Source organism: Dasypus novemcinctus, chromosome 20, assembly GCF_030445035.2.
Source record: "Dasypus novemcinctus isolate mDasNov1 chromosome 20, mDasNov1.1.hap2, whole genome shotgun sequence".
Lineage (NCBI taxonomy): Eukaryota > Metazoa > Chordata > Mammalia > Cingulata > Dasypodidae > Dasypus > Dasypus novemcinctus.
The window spans coordinates 29,276,521-29,294,700 of record NC_080692.1 but is presented as its reverse complement, the minus strand read 5'-3'; the positions used below and the strand labels follow the sequence as shown (position 1 = coordinate 29,294,700).

Sequence of the window (18,180 nt, the reverse complement as noted above, 5' to 3'; positions counted from 1 at the left end):
TCATCTTGATGTCCTATTTCATCCTCTTTCCTTATCTCCACTTCCATATTAGCCATGCCGTTCTCATATAATTATTTCTACCTTCATTTTCATACCACATTCTCTATCACCTTACGGTGCGCTGTTTCCCTAAGAATTTCTCTACCATTCCCTAAAACCCATCTTTTACTCTGTCTGCCGTCCAATTGTTTTCTGGGTCAACTCTCTTCCCACCCATTTGTAGACCACTCACAGACTGGTTGCTCAGCTGTCTCTCTGGCCTAAGTAGTAAGACGCTCTCATCCACAGCCCGGACTGCACACAGGGACCCAGGAGCTGCCTGCAGCTGTAGTGTCACATCTTCTCCTGGAAGCTGCTGGGATGGTGAGAAGCCAAGGGAAACCTACAGAAGGGAAATGTGTGACCTGGGAATCAGTTCAGTTTAGAGAGGAGGAGAAACAAGGTAATGTGGATTATCAGCCAACATGCCGCCTATCATGTCTAGCCCACCCACTCACTTTCATATTTATTTTTCTTTGTAAAGTATAGCTCTTTAGGACCTGTGTTCGATGACAGAGTTGGAAGAAAGTTAGCACATGATATAGAAAGTTTTAGAGGATAAACAGTAAGAAAAAGGAAAATATGTGGAATAGCTATGTAGAACCTGTGATTTCCCAACACGGCTTTTTAAAAAGAAGTGAGAGAGAGAGAATTCAACAAAACACACCTAAGGTATAAATACAAAACAATATCCAACTTCAATATTATCTTCTTATTTCCCTGCCTCTGCCTTCTCTCCCACCCCGAGATCTTTCTTTACGCAATTCTTTTCTTTACCCTCCTCAACTGCCTTTTTACCTGATTGTCAAAGCACATCTCCACTGAGAACTGAATTTTGTCAGCTATAACACCTCCACTGGGAAAAATGGCATAGATCACGAGGTAAGGTTCAGGGGATAGTCTGGAGGTAAAGGTCAGTGAGAGAGAGAAGGAGCCTTTCAGTCCTGAAAGAGAAGAGAGGATATACAAAGGAGTGAGGTACAAATTTACCTACCAATGACACCCACCCATAAGTTTGTACTTCTCATTGGGCCAGCCACAGGTATCATGTTGTCTATTACTTCTTATTTTTCTACTTTTCTGGGATTATTGTTAGTGTTCTGTCCTCATTGCTTCCATATATAAGAAATATTTTCTGCAAGATTAAAATATCCCTTTCTCTCCCAGGAAAAGCCTGTACACTCACCTTTCTTCTTAGAGTGCAGGCGTTTCTGTCCTTCCAGCTCCAAACCCCCTTTCCCTATTAACTAAGGAAGAGAAGAAAATAATCAACAACATAGAGGTTAAGGGAGTTTAGCCTTGACCTTGCTCTAGAGCACCCCTGCCTCCCTCCATGAGGAGGCTCCTTTCAGAGCGCCAGAACCTGGGTCAATACTTCACCCAGCATCCCTTAGTCTGTCAAATGCAGAGCACTGCCAACAGGCCCTGACAGCTCTTCTTCCAGTAGGATGTCTGCCACAAAACCATGGACCAGGAGTGGCAAGGGTCCTTACTGCCACTTGGTTAGACAGCACAGAAACCATTCCTCATAGTTGGCAGCTGTCTACCATTTCTTGACAATCTCCAGGGAAACGACTTTCTGGATATAGGTTTTATTCTCTCATAACCCTCCTAATATAAAGTCAGCTAAAATTCATCTTCATAACCTTTTAATGCTACCACTCAATCCAAAATTCAGTGGAAATATATGCACCTTAAACTGTCCTGAGCCCTTCTGCTATTTGACCCTCTGGAAGAAAAATCGCCTTTTACTAACTCTCCTTCCCTGTCCATTCTCACTCAAAACCTAATTGGTTGTAATTGCTTCTAGACAAGCTGTTATCTCAGATTCCTGCCAAGGCTCCAGGGCCACTTCGTCAGGTCCGGCTCTGGCGCTCGGCCCTTCAGACCAATCCCAACCTCACTTTCCTCCTAGGCTTCCCCACCCCTCTGTCCTGGAGACGGTGCCTGTATTATCACGCTGACTTGTTACTTTCCTTCCTGGGAAATAGCCCACCCCTCCTTATTCTGTTGGGTCAGGATGACTGTCTTAGTTTGATGATTTAGAAGACACTGGGAGACAGTCACTCAGAGCCGAGAAAATAATAGAATAAAGAGACTCTGGACCATGCAATCTGAGGTTTACATAATCCTAATTCCCTGCTATCACTGAAGTTGACCAGTAAAGCTGCTTCTCTTTATACATTTCTTTTAGGCTACAGGTTGTGACTTTCTTTAACCAACAAGGCTGCTATCAATATTAATTTTCTCATATTATCATCTATTTAAAAATAGTGACCAATGGAACACAGAATGTGATTTATCCCAAGTACTAAGCCCTCCTTACCAGCTCCCCACCCCCACCCTTTTGTCTTACCCCCTCCTTTCTGCCCTGGTCAGCAACATTTTCCTATTGTCTTATTGTCTTAATTCCCCATGCAGTTTCCCCGGGGCACCTGTTCAAAAACTCTTTTATTCCTAATTTTCCCCCATCCTCTGCACCTCCATTGTGTGATATGGTAGCCACTAACTACGTGTGACTATTGAACATTTGAACTTTAGCAAGCGGAGATATGCTGGGAGTATAAAATATACTCTGAATTTCAAACTTAGTTGAAACAAAGAATGTAAAATATCTATTAATAATTATACAGATTGTATACTGAATTACAATATTTCAGATATATTGGATTAAATAAAATGTAATTATAATTAACTTGAAAATAAAATGTAATTATAACAAACTTCACCTGTTTCTTTTATTTTTTTTTAATGTGGTACTAGAAAATTTGAAATGACATATGTGGCTCACTATGCACCTTCTCTAGCTGACTCTTCTCATTCCCTTTCCTTCCCAATACACTTTCACCAATCCCCATTTTCCAGTCTCACATAGTAAGTGAAGATGATTTCATGGTCAGAGTTCTCATCGGCTGGATCAATGTAATAATCCACTATTACTTCCTGGGGCTGACCACATTTCAAGATGCCATTTAGCCGGTGAATGCCAAGGAAACTACGGGTTGTGTTGTAGAAGGGCTGCAGGTATAGGTAGGCATTTTGGTAGTAGCGAGGCACCTGTTCTGGATTATATACCAAATCTTCCATTTGGAACTTGCCCTAAGAAAGAGAGAGGGAGAGAATGAGAGAGAGAGCATGTACTTCCAACCATATTAACCCCATGGGCTTTCAAACAAAGCTCCCACTCAACCACTGCCTAAGAATGGCATGTGGATATCACGATGGGCTCAGCCAATGACGAGTGAGCAATCCATAGTGGTGGTTGTGTGAAACAACACCTTGATATGTAGGTGAGCAAGATGAAGTCTAACTGGAGTTGTCAGGTAATGGGAAATTGTGGGATTTATACTTGCACAGACTGATGCCTAACAAGAGTAGGATTATGTCGAACTGAAAGATTATATTAAAGGGATAAGAAAACTAGGTATAGAGGATAATAAGATTGAAACATGATTATTTCGGACTATAGGGATCAAATGATGCATAAAGAAACAGTCAGGGAAGTGATTGTGGCTCAAGAGACTGGGCTCCCGCCTACCACACAGGAGATTGCTGGTTCAGATCCCGGTGCCTCCCAAAGAAGACAGAGAGCTGGCACAACAGGCAGGCATGGCAAGTTGATACACAAGAGACACCAGAAAAAAAAAAAACATAATGAGAGACACGAGTGAGCTGACACAATGGGCAGGCACAGCAAGCTGACACAACAAGAGACATGAGGATTAAAAACATAATGAGAGGCACAACAAAACAGGCAGCAGAGGTGGCTCAAGCAATTAGGCACCCCCCTTCCACATCAGAGGTCCCAGATTCAGCTCCTGGTACCTCCTAAAGAAACAAGGAAGACAAATAGACACAGCAAGTGAAAAACAAGGGGTGCAGAGAAATAAACAAATTAAATAAATCTTTTTTTAAAAAAAGAAACAATCAAATCAGCCACAAGGCAAATAGTATGTTTGCTTCAGCAGCAGAGTTGAATGATCACATTAATGTCTCCAATTCTTTACCCCTGCCCGTATCACATAATCTTGTAGGGCCCTCTTAATCTGACTCTGGGAGAAGCCATGTGAATTTCTGTTGGGAATGGGATGTTAGCATTGGCGATACAAGTAGAGGCTTAAGCCCTTGACAGATCTGCTTTTGTTCTTGTACCGTGTAGCAGTTTGATATAGTTATGAATTCCAAAAATAGATACTGGATTATGTTTGTAAACTGGTCTGTATCTGGGCATGATTAAGTTATGATTAGGGCTTTGATGAGGCCACGTCATTAGGGGGCCACCAAGGAGTGGGGACTCACAGATAAAAGGCATGGCAAAGAACAGAGTTGAAGCTTTTTGATGCTGGGGGTTCTTAATGTTGGAGTTTTGATGCTGGAGTTTGATGCTGAAGTCTTAAGCAGGAGCCCCAGGGAAAGAGACAGAGCCATTCTCCTAATAGTCTACAGCTGACCTTGTGGAGAGAGGCAAAGCCTAGAGAGCCTCACAGTCTACAGTTGACCTTATGGAGAAAACAGAGGAGCTGAGCCCAGATGAATCCAGGAAGCCTGAGCCCTCACAGATGTCAGCAGCCATCTTGCGCCAACACACGGAAATAGACTTTGGTGAGGGAAGTAACTTATACTTTATGACCTGGTATCTGTAAGCTCCTACCCCAAATAAAAACCAACCAATGTGTGGTATTTTGCATCAGCACCCCTTTAGCTGACTAATACATATCTCTGTCATTGCTGTGAGAATATGCCCAGGCGAGCTTGCTGGCCCATAAGAGCCGTGTGTCTATCTGACTATCACAGGGGCACACAATAAATGTTCGTTGTGTGATATTGAAGTTTTGTAGTTATTTGTTAGGCAGAGTTGCTGTGGCAATTGGTAACTGATACAAGAAGACTTCTCTATAGGTTATTTAAAATCTGGAGTCCTCTCCTCTGCCATTTTTATGAGTACTGCAGGGAGAGGACCAGGAAATAGGAGAAAGAAGAATTGACTCAGAACCATTTTTTCCCTTCTTACTCTGATTTCATATACAGGATTAGAGATGAAAGATAAATTTATAGAAATATCAGATTTGATTTGAAGGGTTATCTGATTGACATTAAATGCAGAAAGGATTTAAGAAAAATGTTTGCCAACTAGGGAGCAGGACTGTGGAGTGAAAGAAATAGGATTACAAGGTGTAAGGCAGGAAACAGAAAAATTTTGAAATTTTCCTTCAGGGAAATTGTCCTTGCTGGGAAGCGGGGCTTCCTCTGTGCTCACCTCCAGAGAAACATCTGTCCCGTTCCACTTGACTGTATCCAGCTTGAAGGCAGCGAGGCCATTTTTGTCGGTAGTTAGGGTCTGGCTGATGGTTCCACTTGCGCCATGAATCATCAGAAACACAGCATGATTCCCAAGAAGGGTGCCATCGTGGCCCCTAACTCTTATCTGGGGAAGGGGGTGGGGGTGCAGGGGGTAAAAGTCATTAGATCAGTAACATTAGGTTTAGAGTAGGCTCAAGTGTGAGGTAATGTGAGGTGATAAAAGAGAAAATCTAAGGATACATTTCAGGAGAGACTCCAGAGAAAGAAAAATGCCATTCAAGCATTAGCAGCTAGAATCTATGAGGAACTGAGAAACAAAGAGAAGTTCCTTTGTCTGGAACAGAGGTAGATGTGCCAGGTAGCTAATAAACCTTAAGCTTTATGACTCTCACTAGCACAGGCCTCTTCCAAGGCTATATATATATATATGATTTGGCATTATTTTTCTTAAAAAGAGCCCTTTCTCCTTTCAAATTGTGTAATCCTTAGGCTCTAAAATAATCTGGATCTACTCTTGGTGTGGAGAAAAGATGACTAAGAAATTATTGGGTCTAAAAGTGTACAATATCATAGTGTCGCCCAACTATTTGGCAAATGGAGAAAGGTAATCTGGAGAGAGAGGGAGATGAAGTTAGATATCAGAAAGACACTAACAAAGGAAACTTTCAAATCTTTTTAAAAATAAAAAAAGCTTGAGGAGCTATGAATAGCTGTCTGTCAAGGAAAGCTGGATAATAACCTTGCTTAATTACAGGAGCCCAGACTAGATGATTTCTCTAGAACACTTGAAGTTCTTAAATTCGAAGACTTCAAAAATAGAAAATTAGCCCCTGCCATCAGGAAGGGCATCATTGCAGCCCTTTCAATATTCAAGGCACATCTTGTGGGATTAAGAACAGCACAGCAGAGAAGTTAAAAGTATAAACTCTGGGAAAGCAGATGTGGCTTAACTTACAGAGCATCTGCCTACCATATGGAGGGTCCAGGGTTCAATTCCCAGGGCCTCCTGACCTGTGTGGTGAGCTGGCCCTCATGCAGTGCTGCTGTGCACAAGGAGTGCCCTGCCACATAGAGGCGCCTCTGCGTTGGGGTGCCCCACGTGCAAGGAGTGCACCCTGCAAGGAGAGCTGCCCTGCGTGAAAAAAGTGCAGCCCACCCAGGAGTGGCACCGCACATACAGAGAGCTAATGCAGCAAGATGACACAACAAAAAAATAAATAAATTTTAAAAATAAAATAAAAATGAAAACTGCATGCAGGCTGCCTGGTTTGATTGTAGTTCCACTTACTCTCTATATAACCTTGAGAAAACCACTTAACCCCTCTGTGCCTCAGTCTCCTCATCTGTAAAATGAGGTCAATGATAGTATCTACATCATAGTGCTGCTGTAGATATTAAATAAATGAATACATGTAAAGAAAGAGAACAATGCTAAATTAGCTACTATTATATATCTACAGGAAGGAGGCAAAAGTTGTGGTTAGGCATTTTTTGTCTGTCCAGTAACAAGCATTCAACATACCTTCCCACTGAAGGGGAAATTGGGGTAATAAAAATTATTGGTGTCTTCAAAGGTCATTGATCCCATTTGTGAAGAAATAAAGATATCCTGAGTGGCATTGGCCTTCACTCCTGCAGAGGGAAAGCAGGTGAGTAATGATCTAAGTATCATTTATCCTCATCTTTGTTTTTAATGTAAAATCCCTGAAAGGATGATGCCACTGAAACTAAGAAGTTGAATATATTCCTGGCCAAAGATCCAAACCAGCCAACCTCCCCAAACTTCTGAGGAGACAGTGGTTGGCAGGGTGGAATCTGGCCTTTCGCCTTGACTGCAAACTAGGAGCAGGATCACTCTGAACCACAGATGAGGATAGGTCTGGAACACTCTATGTGGGTCTGTCTCTGAGACAGTCCTTTTCCATGCTCTTTCCTTAAGGAATCAAGGAGTCCCCAGCTTACCTGTGCCTTCCTCTTCCACAGTAGCCACAATATTGATACTGTGGCTGTAGGTGTAATCAGTGAGGTTGAAGGTGGACATGTCCACAGAGGTTGAGAAGCATCCTGCACTGTCAGTCTAGAGAGGCAATCAGAGAGAGAAAAGATGGGCAACCTAATCTCTGCTTCTATTGCATGATGTGCTCTAGAAGGAAAGCATTTCTTATCCTATACTTTAGTTTCTTCCTCTTTAAGATGGAAAAACTCTCCTGTACCCTAAATATAGAAAACACACAGATTGACAGGCCCAAATGTAATCATGAAATAGCTCTGAAACTTCAGAATATGAGAAGGGAAAAAGAACCAACTGAAGAACTGGAAAATTGTAGCTCACAAGTACTTAGATTAAATTTTTATTCCAAGGCAGATTCTGAAAGGCTGTCTGTGTAGGAAGAAACACTGCTTTGGAATGAAATAATAGACCTGTGAAATGCTTTCTGCTTTAGGCTTTTTACCACTTTTTTTGTATTGGCTCTTACTTACTTTTGGGGTCATGAGTAAGATTCCTTTCTCCATCCCATTTGCTCACCTGTCCAGAGAGGTTCTTGCATTTGTCACGTGGTTGCTCCTGTTCCCTCCCACGAAGCCAATAGGTATATGCCTTCTGACACACTGACACTTGCACTGCCCCTAGCACGGGCTTTCCATAAGTGTACCTAACGCAGAAACCATGAGGAGTCAGAGGTGGGCAATTCCCCTTGAGATCCAATTCTCCTCTTCCACAGCACCACTTTTCCTTCTTCCCCACAACCTCAACCTTTGTAAATGCTCTGGTGACCCTACTGTTGTCCAGCTCTCCTTCCCTTTGCAGTTTTACTCAGATCTATAAAATATTGACATTACACAGCAAGCACCATCCTAAGGACAAAAACCACATCCTCCTTTCTCCTCATTCCTTTTTCTCCATGGGATTTAGTATTGTTTTCTGCACAAAGTAGGAGTTAAGTCAATGATACTGACTGAATGGCCCTTGAAAGAGCAGAAATACAATTAGAAAATATGTTCATGGACAAGTCATGATTCTGAAGTACATAAAATATCCCAAGTTTTAACCACTACCCCCATCATCCCTCTCCCTATAACACCCTCCCATTGCTCCTTTCAATAGAGCTTTGCTCTTCACCAGAGTCAGAGATCTTACTCTTACCTACAGCAAATTTTTACAGGGAAAGTTTCCTCCATTGTCGATAACTGCTTGGGTTCCACCACTTCCACTTTTAACTTACGCAGCACTGGAGAGAGTGAAAAGAGAAATGGAAAAATAGGAGGAGGATTTGGCCATATAGGTAGCGAACAGAAGAGTATAAAAACAGTAATAATCAAAATTTAAGGAGAATGATTAAGGTAGAATGTTTCTCAACTTATTGGCTGGTCTAGCACTGATTCAGAAATGAGTAAGTAATCCCTTCCCAGAGTAGATTTCACTTAACCTTTCCTGATTTTGAGATAAGATTATGCCCAACACCTTGGCCTATTAATTCCCCCACCTACCATATTCCTCCACACTGAAGGTGCCAAAGGTCTTGTCCCCAGCCACTGCCAACGTATAGGTGCCCAGCGTTGCCTCTAGTGCCAGTTGGAAGGACAGGTCTACAATGCCTTGCTCAGGCACCACTTCCAGCCACTGCGAAATCCTGTTGCTATTTGGATCCTGTGTCCAGGTAAGAGATACTGAATAATATGCCTGCCTGCTGCCCACTCTGCACTGCCCAAAGCAGGTAAAGAACTCCACCCAGTTGTGCATGTCCCTTGTGTTCTGTTGTCCAGGAAGAAGAGTTCCCCATGTTATTTATCATTTTCTTCAATACTGAATGAGGTAAAAATTTTCCATAATTCCAGCCCTTATTTGGAAAGATAAGGATCCTTGTGGGTTTCAGTGATTAGATTGAGTCCCCTAAGGTGTTAACACCAATTTCAGAAAAATGCCCTCAGTCTACCATTTTCAAAGCATAATAGGAACCTTGATTCCTGTTAACGGACAAGGCTGGAGGGGTTCATTGTAAGATACTTGAAAGGCAGGTAATTATTGGAAAACTTGAGGGGCTTTTGTGGGAACTTGCCCTTCTGGTTCCTTCCCTTCAAAGAATTAAACCCTTCTCACAGGTACTCATGTAATCATTCAACCACTGAGTGTCTATAACAAGAGCTATTACCTAAGACTAAGAGGAGTACAGATCCAAGCCTGGTTGAACTGGCTTGGCACAGAGAAGTTACAGGCACAACAGAGGTGCCCTTCCTTGTCTACAGAGGTTTTAGGTCTGAGAAGACAGAAGCTCAGAACAAGGGAGCAGCAACTGATGGAATTGTACATACAAGGTGCGGGAACAGAGTTTCTGAGCTCTGGGCCAAGATCTCTGCGTTGTACAAGGTTTAGCACAAAATTCTCATTCCTCCTTCTGTACAACTAACAGAAAAGAAAATGTCTACTTACCTGCAGCTCCACCATGGGGTACTGCAAAGGAAAATCAGATAAGGAAATTGGATCAGCTCACAAGTTCACAAGGACTCTCCCTTTCTCTGTTGCCCACCTTCTTTCATAAATGGCTCCTTAGGCCCTGATAAGAGTCCTTTTGGGTAGAGGAAGAGAGTAAAGAGATTTCCTCAAAAGTATCGCCAATCTCCAAAAGATTTGAAAAATTGGAGCTTAGTCCCTTCAGCATACCCAAGTGCTCTCTATGACTGTGTTTTTTTCCAACATGCCCTAAAAGAAAATGTGAGCTCCCAGGGGCCCGTCAAAAGTTAAACCTCTCCTTGGTTTAACCATCTCCTGATGTTTTCCTCTGTTACCTGAATGTCAGTGGGCTGGAACCAGTTCAAGCATTGCAAAACAATTTCAAAAACTGTTTTTGTTCAAAATAGTTCTGAATAAAGAACCTTAGAATATTGGCTCTGAATAAAGGATCATGTACTGTTTCTCAAAAAACGGTTGCTGGTAGATGCTGAAACTATTAGGTTGGTGAGGAACAGTTAGGTCACTGTGCTTGGCGTCAAAGTGTCTCCCCAAAATTATTTGCTAATTTCAAAAGGGAAAGACCTACCTTTACAATGGAGAGATTAGGGTATTGCCACCTTAACCAAGTAATCAAATTTATCATCATTAATAATGGGACAACCTGATAGCATATGCCTCCTGATATGATGCATATGAGTATTAACTAAAATATTTTCACCAAAAAGGGTTAGCCTAAATCAAATTAAGACGTCAAACCTGACTTCCAAAAGATAGAGGAACAAGTTAGATTACTTGATACGGAAATAATCAGACAAATTAAAAATGTGAAATATTCTGTAGAACAAACAGGCCTCTTCAAAAGTCAATACCTTATTACTCAATGAAGGCTATCTTACAAGTCATCTAGCCTAATCTCTCCCCACTCTCCCTAAAAAAAAAAAAAAGGCATTATAATGAAAAAAAAGTAGAGGGGATTATTTCAGATTAAGAGAAATTAGAATGACATAACAATTAAATGTAATGCATGAACTTGATTGGATACTTGTTTGAACAAAAAGTAAAACCTCTAAAAGACATTTTGAAAAACCTGATTTTGGGCTGGGTTATTATAATAATTATTTTAATAATTATTGTTAATCTTCTTAGGTGTAACGATATGCTTATTTAAAATATTCTTTTTAGAAAATGCATGCTCAGGGGTGAGTGTTTAGGTGGAGTGGGGAGGAAAGAATGATGTTGCAATTTACTTTCAAATGATTCAGCAAAAAAGAAGGGTACATAAAGCAAATATGGCAAAATAAAATAAATATTAACCAAAAAGGATACTTTTATAAATTTTAATAAGTTGAAAACATAATGGCTGCTGAAGAAAATTTTTCTATGTGACAATTATCTTCTTACTGCATTGTTTCTGTTCATTTAAGATGTTTTGATATTGTTAAATTGTAATGGTTAGAATTCTACAAAATCATGATCAAGGAAATAATTAGAATGTCCAGGATATAAATATAATTAAAAACCTGATTTGCCACTGTACATTTATTGAATTCACAGCATGCCAATTAGTATTGGATAGTCTTCAAAGGACTTGCAACTAGATGACAATGGAAGCTGGGATTTCATTACATGGGCCTCAGAAAAAATTATTCACAAGAGTAGAAAACCAGTTTGGATCTCGTTTGGAATCGAAAGAGAATGACATTTAAATGGTGTTTGCCTTAGATTCCTTGGCTAAGTATCACTACTGTCCATGTGACCCCAACTGGCAAAGAAACTGAGCTTCCCTAAATACAAATAGACTCAGTATCAGGGATAATGGCAATTTTTCAGAACAGCTCCCAAAAAAGTAGAGATAAGGATCAATATAAGACAGGATTTTTACAAACCAGGGCTGTGTATACAATCAGGAAGCAAATATCACTGACTGCTATAGATTGGCATAAGAACCAGAAAAAGAACACTTCCTTCAGAAAGCAAAGTACTCTCCACACACAGTGGGTCAAGAATCAGGGAGACTCGAGCTAGCCAGAAGCAGGCTCGGGGAGGAAATAAGAATTTCAGAGGCAAAAACAGAGTTTCCAACCAGAAACTGCCTAAGGTTTTGGGGTGTGGCAACCAAACTAGATGGTCAATCAATCTAGGTATATTTTAGTTGTTTGAGGATAAAATACTGTGCTTTATAATTTTTGTCTCTCGGTTTCTTAGTAAAATTCCTTTGGGTAATTTCAGTGATTCAACTGAACTTGGAAGGAGCGGCTGACTAGAGAAGGAGTGGGAAGGATGGAATAATTTTATAAGTGGAATAGAGGGTAACTATGGAAATCGGAGCTCCTCCCAGTAGTCCAGCGTCATTTAAGCAGAGAAAAGAAAATATAACAGAGGCAGTTAACGGGTGAACCTCTGGGGGGCAGTAGCGTATATACTAGCTGGGGCTGTGGCCACATTTTATCCTAGCATTTCGTCTTTGCCGCTCTACCATCTACAGCCTTTTAGGAAATAAGTACTCAGTAGTATACCGACCTACTAAAGGAGGGATCCAGGTGATGGGAAGGAGAAACTAAGAAGAATTCTAACTGGAAAAGAAAGCAGTGGTGGAAGAAGCTACCAATCGGTAAGAACTTCCTATATGAAGAGGAAACAGAAGCTCTAAGAACACAAGAGATGGAAAAGAAAATAGTTCTTTCCCTATGATTATTTTTAAAAGAAGTTTCATTTGAATACATGAGCTGTGACTGAGGGACAAAGAAGGCAGCAGAGGTGTCTCTGAGGTGAGTAGTTCAGAAGCATGTAGAAATGACACAAGCCCCAAATTGAGGTCAAACACAAAGTTATGATTCTAGGGATCAGGTCACTCAAGGAAAATTTAAGTATTCGCCAAATGTTACCACATTTTTACCTTTGGAACTTATTTCTTTAACATTGCCCTAAGAGAAACGTCTCCTTTATTGTTTAATATTGTCTAAACAAGCAAGCAAAGAACAATTAAAATAATTATCTTATTTTATGGACATAGATATTCTAATTTCTTCCTTTTGTTAAATACCCTCCTGAACTATTTCTTAATATTTGAACTGTAAAACCTCTTGAAAGCATTCCTGTGGAGAAGGTTTTGAAGTTTGCAAAACCTCTTTTAAAACAATAGGCAATGTAACCATGTCTCAGGAAGGCCAACGTAATTGACTCATAGATACCAAAGCTGAAAACCAGTGGCCTCTGCTTCCTTTTAGGCAGACAGGGGCTTGGAGGATTTAGGTGAAGACCCGAGGGCTCAAGTGCCCTGGCCCTTCTCCAACACAGAGGGCCGTGCCTTTTCACACCTACCGCAGACAATGTCCACCCTGGCAAAGAATTTCTGCTCCTTTTCCCTGTTCTCTCAGCCTGCCCTTCTTTGCCTTGCCCTCCTCCAGGTAGATTCTCACCTTGTCATTCACTGGAACAAAGTCGCTGGTCAGGGTGACAATACGGAAAAACACTGAAAGGGGACAGGAGTCATTAGTGAAGGGGATTTTCCTTTTGTTTAGTCCCTTGACTTTCTCACACATATACCTGAGTAAGCAAAACCCCACCAGGTAGAAAACACACTCTTTAAAAAAAGAAAAACCTAGTCTGAGAGAGAGGCAAAGCCTGAAAAAAGTTTCTCTTCAGGGCTCCTGACTGAAATCTCAGAATGGAGACCTCTAAAAGAGAGGGCACAGGGAAGCGGACTTGGCCCAGTGGTTAGGGCATCCGTCTATCACATGGGAGGCCCGCGGTTCAAACCCCGGGCCTCCTTGACCCTTGTGGAGCTGGCGCATGCGCAGTGCTGATGCGCGCAAGGAGTGCCCTGCCACGCAGGGGTGTCCCCGCATAGGGGAGCCCCATGCGCAAGGAGTGTGCCCCATAAAGAGAGCCACCCAGCACGAAAGAAAGTGCAGCCTGCCCAGGAATGGTGCCACACACACGGAGAGCTGACGTAGCAAGATGACACAACAAAAAGAAACACAGTTTCCCGTGCCACTGACAACAACAGAAGCGGACAAAAAGAACGCGCAGCGAATGGACACACAGAACAGACGACTGGGGCTGGTGGGGAAGGGGAGGGGGGCCATGGTGGAATAAATAAAATAAATCTTTAAAGAAAAAAAAAGAGAAGGCATAAATTCAAACACAGAAACTCAAGCCAACTGCCCTTGACACTTACTTGTCCTCATACAAGCAGCTAGCGGCAAGACCCAGCAACCCAATTACACTTGCCAAATTCCACTCCAGGAGAAAAGTGTACCTTCATTTTCAATTCACATGCACAGTAGCAAATCCTCCCATTATTCTTTTTCTTGTGTAACCCTGGGGCATATATTCAGCACCCATAAACTTCATCCCTCCAGATGTTCCTCTTTTTCTCTACAGCCTGTTCCATAGAGCTTGCACCCAAACCACAGATCCCCTCTTGACCATTGTATACAGCTGTTTCCCCTGACTTTAGCCAAATCCACATGCACCTCTTACCTTCCTGCCCTGGGGTGTACACAGGTTTATCCGTCTGTACAAATGTGCCAGTCCCCTGCCTCTGAATTAGAACTTTCTTCTTCTCCTCAAAGTTGATGTTATTTCCAACTCCCGACACCCGGATTGTGGCTATTTCTTCTGTGCCACCAGCAGGAGGTGGTACCTGGCCAAAAGAGGGGAGCTCTGGGGAGGAGTAGGATATTGGGGGAACAGTATCAGCTGGTCTCCACCCAACAGCAGGAGAGCAAAAGGAAAGAACAGAGGTAGATGAGGTTTGCAGGGGTAGAACCATAAAACAAGTTGCCAGGAGGGAAGAAGGAAGTCAATATCAGAGGCTAAGGTCAGGAGCTAAAAGTAGAATTCCAAAGTCAAGGAAATTGTAGGTGAGTTATGGCCAGAATTTGAAGTTAAGTATACGGGAAATAGGTTTAGAGGCCGTGGCAAAGTAAGATAACAGAAATCATATTTAGTTAGACTATACTGAATGCCTAGGAAGGAAAACAGGAAAAGTTAGGGATTAGAATTGAGGCTCAGTCTGTGCTTACCAGAAAGGAAATGCAATGTAAGTGCCTTTTCTTCATTCCAGAGTGTTCTAGCAACTTCTGGGTCTTGCTCTTGGTCTCCAGAGTAATAGTGAATTTTACACCGCAGTACCCAGGACTTAGATCCAAACAAACTTTCTGGGTGGAGGGGAAGTTAAGGTTGGCTGGTAATGTCACCAAGTAGTTTCTGATAAAAGACAAACGGGATTTCAGGGCGATAATGATTCATCCATTTAATGAAAAACTAGGCACTCTCCTAAGTACTCAGCATTCAGCAGTGAATTGAACAGATTAAGTCCATGCCCTGATGAACCTTATTTTCTATAAAAGAGAAGCAAACAAGTGGCAAATAACTCAGGGAACAGCCTTCCACCTTCCACCATTAAGAGGCCATCACTGAGACCCTTTGCCTAGGGTGCCAGAGAAGAAAACAGTGCTATTGGAGAGAGCAAGGTCTGAGGGTCTCCCACATTTTCATATCTATCTTTTATATAAAATTCCTTCTTGGTGCCTCAGACTTTCTCTCTGGGTAAAGAAATCATGGAACCAAGGAAGGGAAAAAAATGATAAAGAAATTAAACCCCCAGAGAATAAATCTAAGGTTATCTGCTCCCCCCAATATTTATGTTTGACAAAGTTAGGCATCTGCCCTAAATCAAATCTGACTCCAAGCACTTACGGGTGAAGTTCTTCTGCCATAGCTGGCAATAGAGCCCACATTCCTAGAAGGAGTGGAGGCCACATGTTTGTGGATGAACCGGATTCTTCAGGGCTGGGAAGCAGAGGTCTGCTCCCTTGCGGTAGTTTATGTAGAGTCCCCAGGGAGGGGGTGCAGCGCTGCCTGACGCTCCAGCCAATCACACAGTGGGGCCTCAAGCAAAGGTGGAAGAACAGGGTTAGGGTTTTTGTTCATTTCTTCATATTTGTTTCTCTCTGGAACTTTCATACTGGCTCAACCAGTTCGTCCATATTACCAGTTTTGAGCCAAAGCCAGGACTGAGTATTCATAGTGTTAAATCTCTCAGAGCACATTTTGGACTCCTCCCTTTTTTTCTGATTAAATTTCAAATTCCTATTCCCACTTGATCTCCTTTTCTCCTTCTATTATCCTATTCTATTCCATTCACTTATACTTGAGAACACAGTTATGGGGACAACATGAATAAAAAAGCCGTAAACCTCTATCTAACTGGGAATTTTTAAAAATTAATACTACTTAGTATTGTTTTAACTGTATGGAAATAGGAACATATACAGTCCTGAAGGAAATATGAATTAGACAACTTTTCTGAGAGCAATTTCACAATACACATCTTTTTTTTTTTTTTTTTTTTACACATCTGAAGCCTTTACGATGTATATGTTCTATGACATGGCAACTTCTACTCTGGAAGTGTATCTTAGTGGAGAAAGAGATTACGCATGTATACAAAAATTTATTTACATTGAGTTACTTCACAGTGTTCTTCCAAGTGAAACTTGGAAGCCACCTAAAGTAGAAATTTCCTGGGCCAATGACGAACCCAAATTTAAAAAAAGGGGGTTTTGGTAGCTGGGGGATCATAGATGTGAAGGAAGAACCAAAGGAACCAGAGGATCTCCAAAGACTTTATGGCCTGGGATTAGAGACTTGATGCTGTCAGGACTCACTTCTCCCAATCTTTCTTTCTTATCTGTTTGCCTCTGGAAGGCCTCATTTTCAACTACTACATACAGGCTTTCTCTCCTCCAAGTAGTGGGAAAGATGGCACCTGTGAGTCCTCAGTTCATATTCTTTCAGGTCTACGACTCCATAGACAAAACTTTTTCACCTATATGGTGGTCAGCATACTTTTTTAGGTGATGGGGTGTGGTAATTGGCAATCCCCCAGAACCACAATGAGTTGCAAGGGGTAAGTGGGAAGTGGGTTGGGGGAAAGGCGCTGGGAAAATAAAACATTAAGTCTATTACAATGTCCAATAATATGAGTTTGGTTGAATAAACTGTCAATTTTTTTTAAAGATTGTATTTATTTATTTATTTCTCTCCCCTCCCCCCCCCCCGGGTTGTCTGTCCTCTGTGCCTATTTGCTGCATCTTGTTTGTCCGCTTCTGTTGTTGTCAGCAGCACGGGAATTTGTGTTTCTCTTTGTTGTGTCAGCTCTGCGTGTGGGCAGCACCATTCCTGGGCAGGCTGCACTTTCTTTCACGCTGGGCGGCTCTCCTTACGGGGCGCACTCCTTGCACGTGGGGCTCCCCTAAGTGGGGACACCCCTGCATGGCAGGGCACTCCTTGCACGCATCAGCACTGCACATGGGCCAGCTGTACACGGGTCAAGGAGGCCCGAGGTTTGAACCGTGGACCTCCCATGTGGTAGACGGACGCCCTAACCACTGGGCCAAGTCCGCCACCTAAAGTGTCATTTTAATACAAGGAAATTCTATACTGCCTTCAAAAATATTTTCTGACAGCAGTGCAAACAACAAGCGAATCTTGTCGCCTTTGCGGTGCTCTGCGGTGCTCCATAGAGTGCATGTGGAGGTTTGGGGGGCACTGCGCAGGGGCATGGGAGGTGTTGACCTGGGTCCCCTCTCCCCCGGCAGCAACAGGGGTGCCGGGCACTCCATCCAGTTCGTGAAGGTGGAGGATATCGGGGCCAGTTCTGTCAAGCAGTTCCACCACTCCAAGATCAAGTTCCAGCTGCCCCACCAAGTCCTGTGGTGTAAGCACAAGCCACATATCACCACCATGTAAAAAGTTAGAAAGAACATTAGGCCCAAACTGATAAATGAGGAAAAACCAAGTACAAAATCATGGCTTTTCTTGCCCCGAAAAGTGGGATCTAAGATCTGAGCTGAGGTTTCAGATCAACTAAGTAGTCTAAAATCCAAGGAGGTACAGTGCCAAGCAGAGTCTGGATCATGGACTCTTCCATTTGTGGCACAGCACAGAAGGAATTTGGGCCATCTTACAAGTGGATAAGAAGAGATCAGCTAAAATTTTTAACAGATTACTAAAGGCCTAACGTGGGCTAGAGTGACTTCAAGGAAACTCTGGGAGCCACAGAAGCAAAGAGAGTTTGTATTTACTTATGGGCCCTCTTCCCTGACCTCTACCTGGTATTCCCAAGAAAGACTAGGGGCAAGTGGGAGACCAAGAGTCTCCCTGGGTGGTATAGACACAGGGGAAAGTTTTAGTTCCTGCTACAAGAAAGGCCCCAGCTGCCCAGACCCTATTCTCAAAAGGCTGAAGATTCTGAGAGGCAGAAAATATTGTTTTCCTCAAGACGCATTATTGCAAGGAATGAATAAACGGGGGAATCCTCTATCCCCAATGGAAGAGACAAGAAACAGTCCTAGGATGGGGTCTGAAGAGAGAAGAAC

At 42.3% G+C, this 18,180-nt stretch overlaps 1 protein-coding gene and 1 non-coding gene across 3 annotated transcripts in view; one reads left to right on the top strand and one right to left on the bottom strand.

Moving 5' to 3' along the window:
- The window catches only part of A2ML1 (alpha-2-macroglobulin like 1), a 44,157-nt gene extending 28,456 nt beyond the window's left edge, over positions 1-15,701 (bottom strand). The window contains exons 1-15 of one of the 2 annotated variants that reach the window (XM_004455280.5): positions 15,497-15,701; positions 14,821-15,004; positions 14,276-14,438; positions 13,210-13,262; positions 9,770-9,790; positions 8,830-8,989; positions 8,486-8,570; positions 7,868-7,994; positions 7,303-7,417; positions 6,863-6,972; positions 5,297-5,464; positions 2,911-3,138; positions 1,226-1,286; positions 838-983; positions 233-382 (exon numbers count right to left, since the gene is read on the bottom strand). In XM_004455280.5, the coding sequence (XP_004455337.3) occupies positions 233-382; positions 838-983; positions 1,226-1,286; positions 2,911-3,138; positions 5,297-5,464; positions 6,863-6,972; positions 7,303-7,417; positions 7,868-7,994; positions 8,486-8,570; positions 8,830-8,989; positions 9,770-9,790; positions 13,210-13,262; positions 14,276-14,438; positions 14,821-15,004; positions 15,497-15,561 (1,836 nt within the window). In that variant the 5' untranslated portion in view covers positions 15,562-15,701. Of the gene's footprint in view, positions 1-232; positions 383-837; positions 984-1,225; positions 1,287-2,910; positions 3,139-5,296; positions 5,465-6,862; positions 6,973-7,302; positions 7,418-7,867; positions 7,995-8,485; positions 8,571-8,829; positions 9,010-9,769; positions 9,791-13,209; positions 13,263-14,275; positions 14,439-14,820; positions 15,005-15,496 lie in introns of both variants that reach the window. The other variant, XM_071210157.1, reaches the window with a different exon arrangement.
- Positions 15,702-17,213: 1,512 nt separating this feature from the next.
- On the top strand, positions 17,214-17,349 carry LOC111763370 (small nucleolar RNA SNORA68). The gene has a single exon (XR_002796247.1). It is a non-coding gene; the product is annotated as a small nucleolar RNA SNORA68 (small nucleolar RNA).
- Positions 17,350-18,180: the final 831 nt, after the last annotated feature.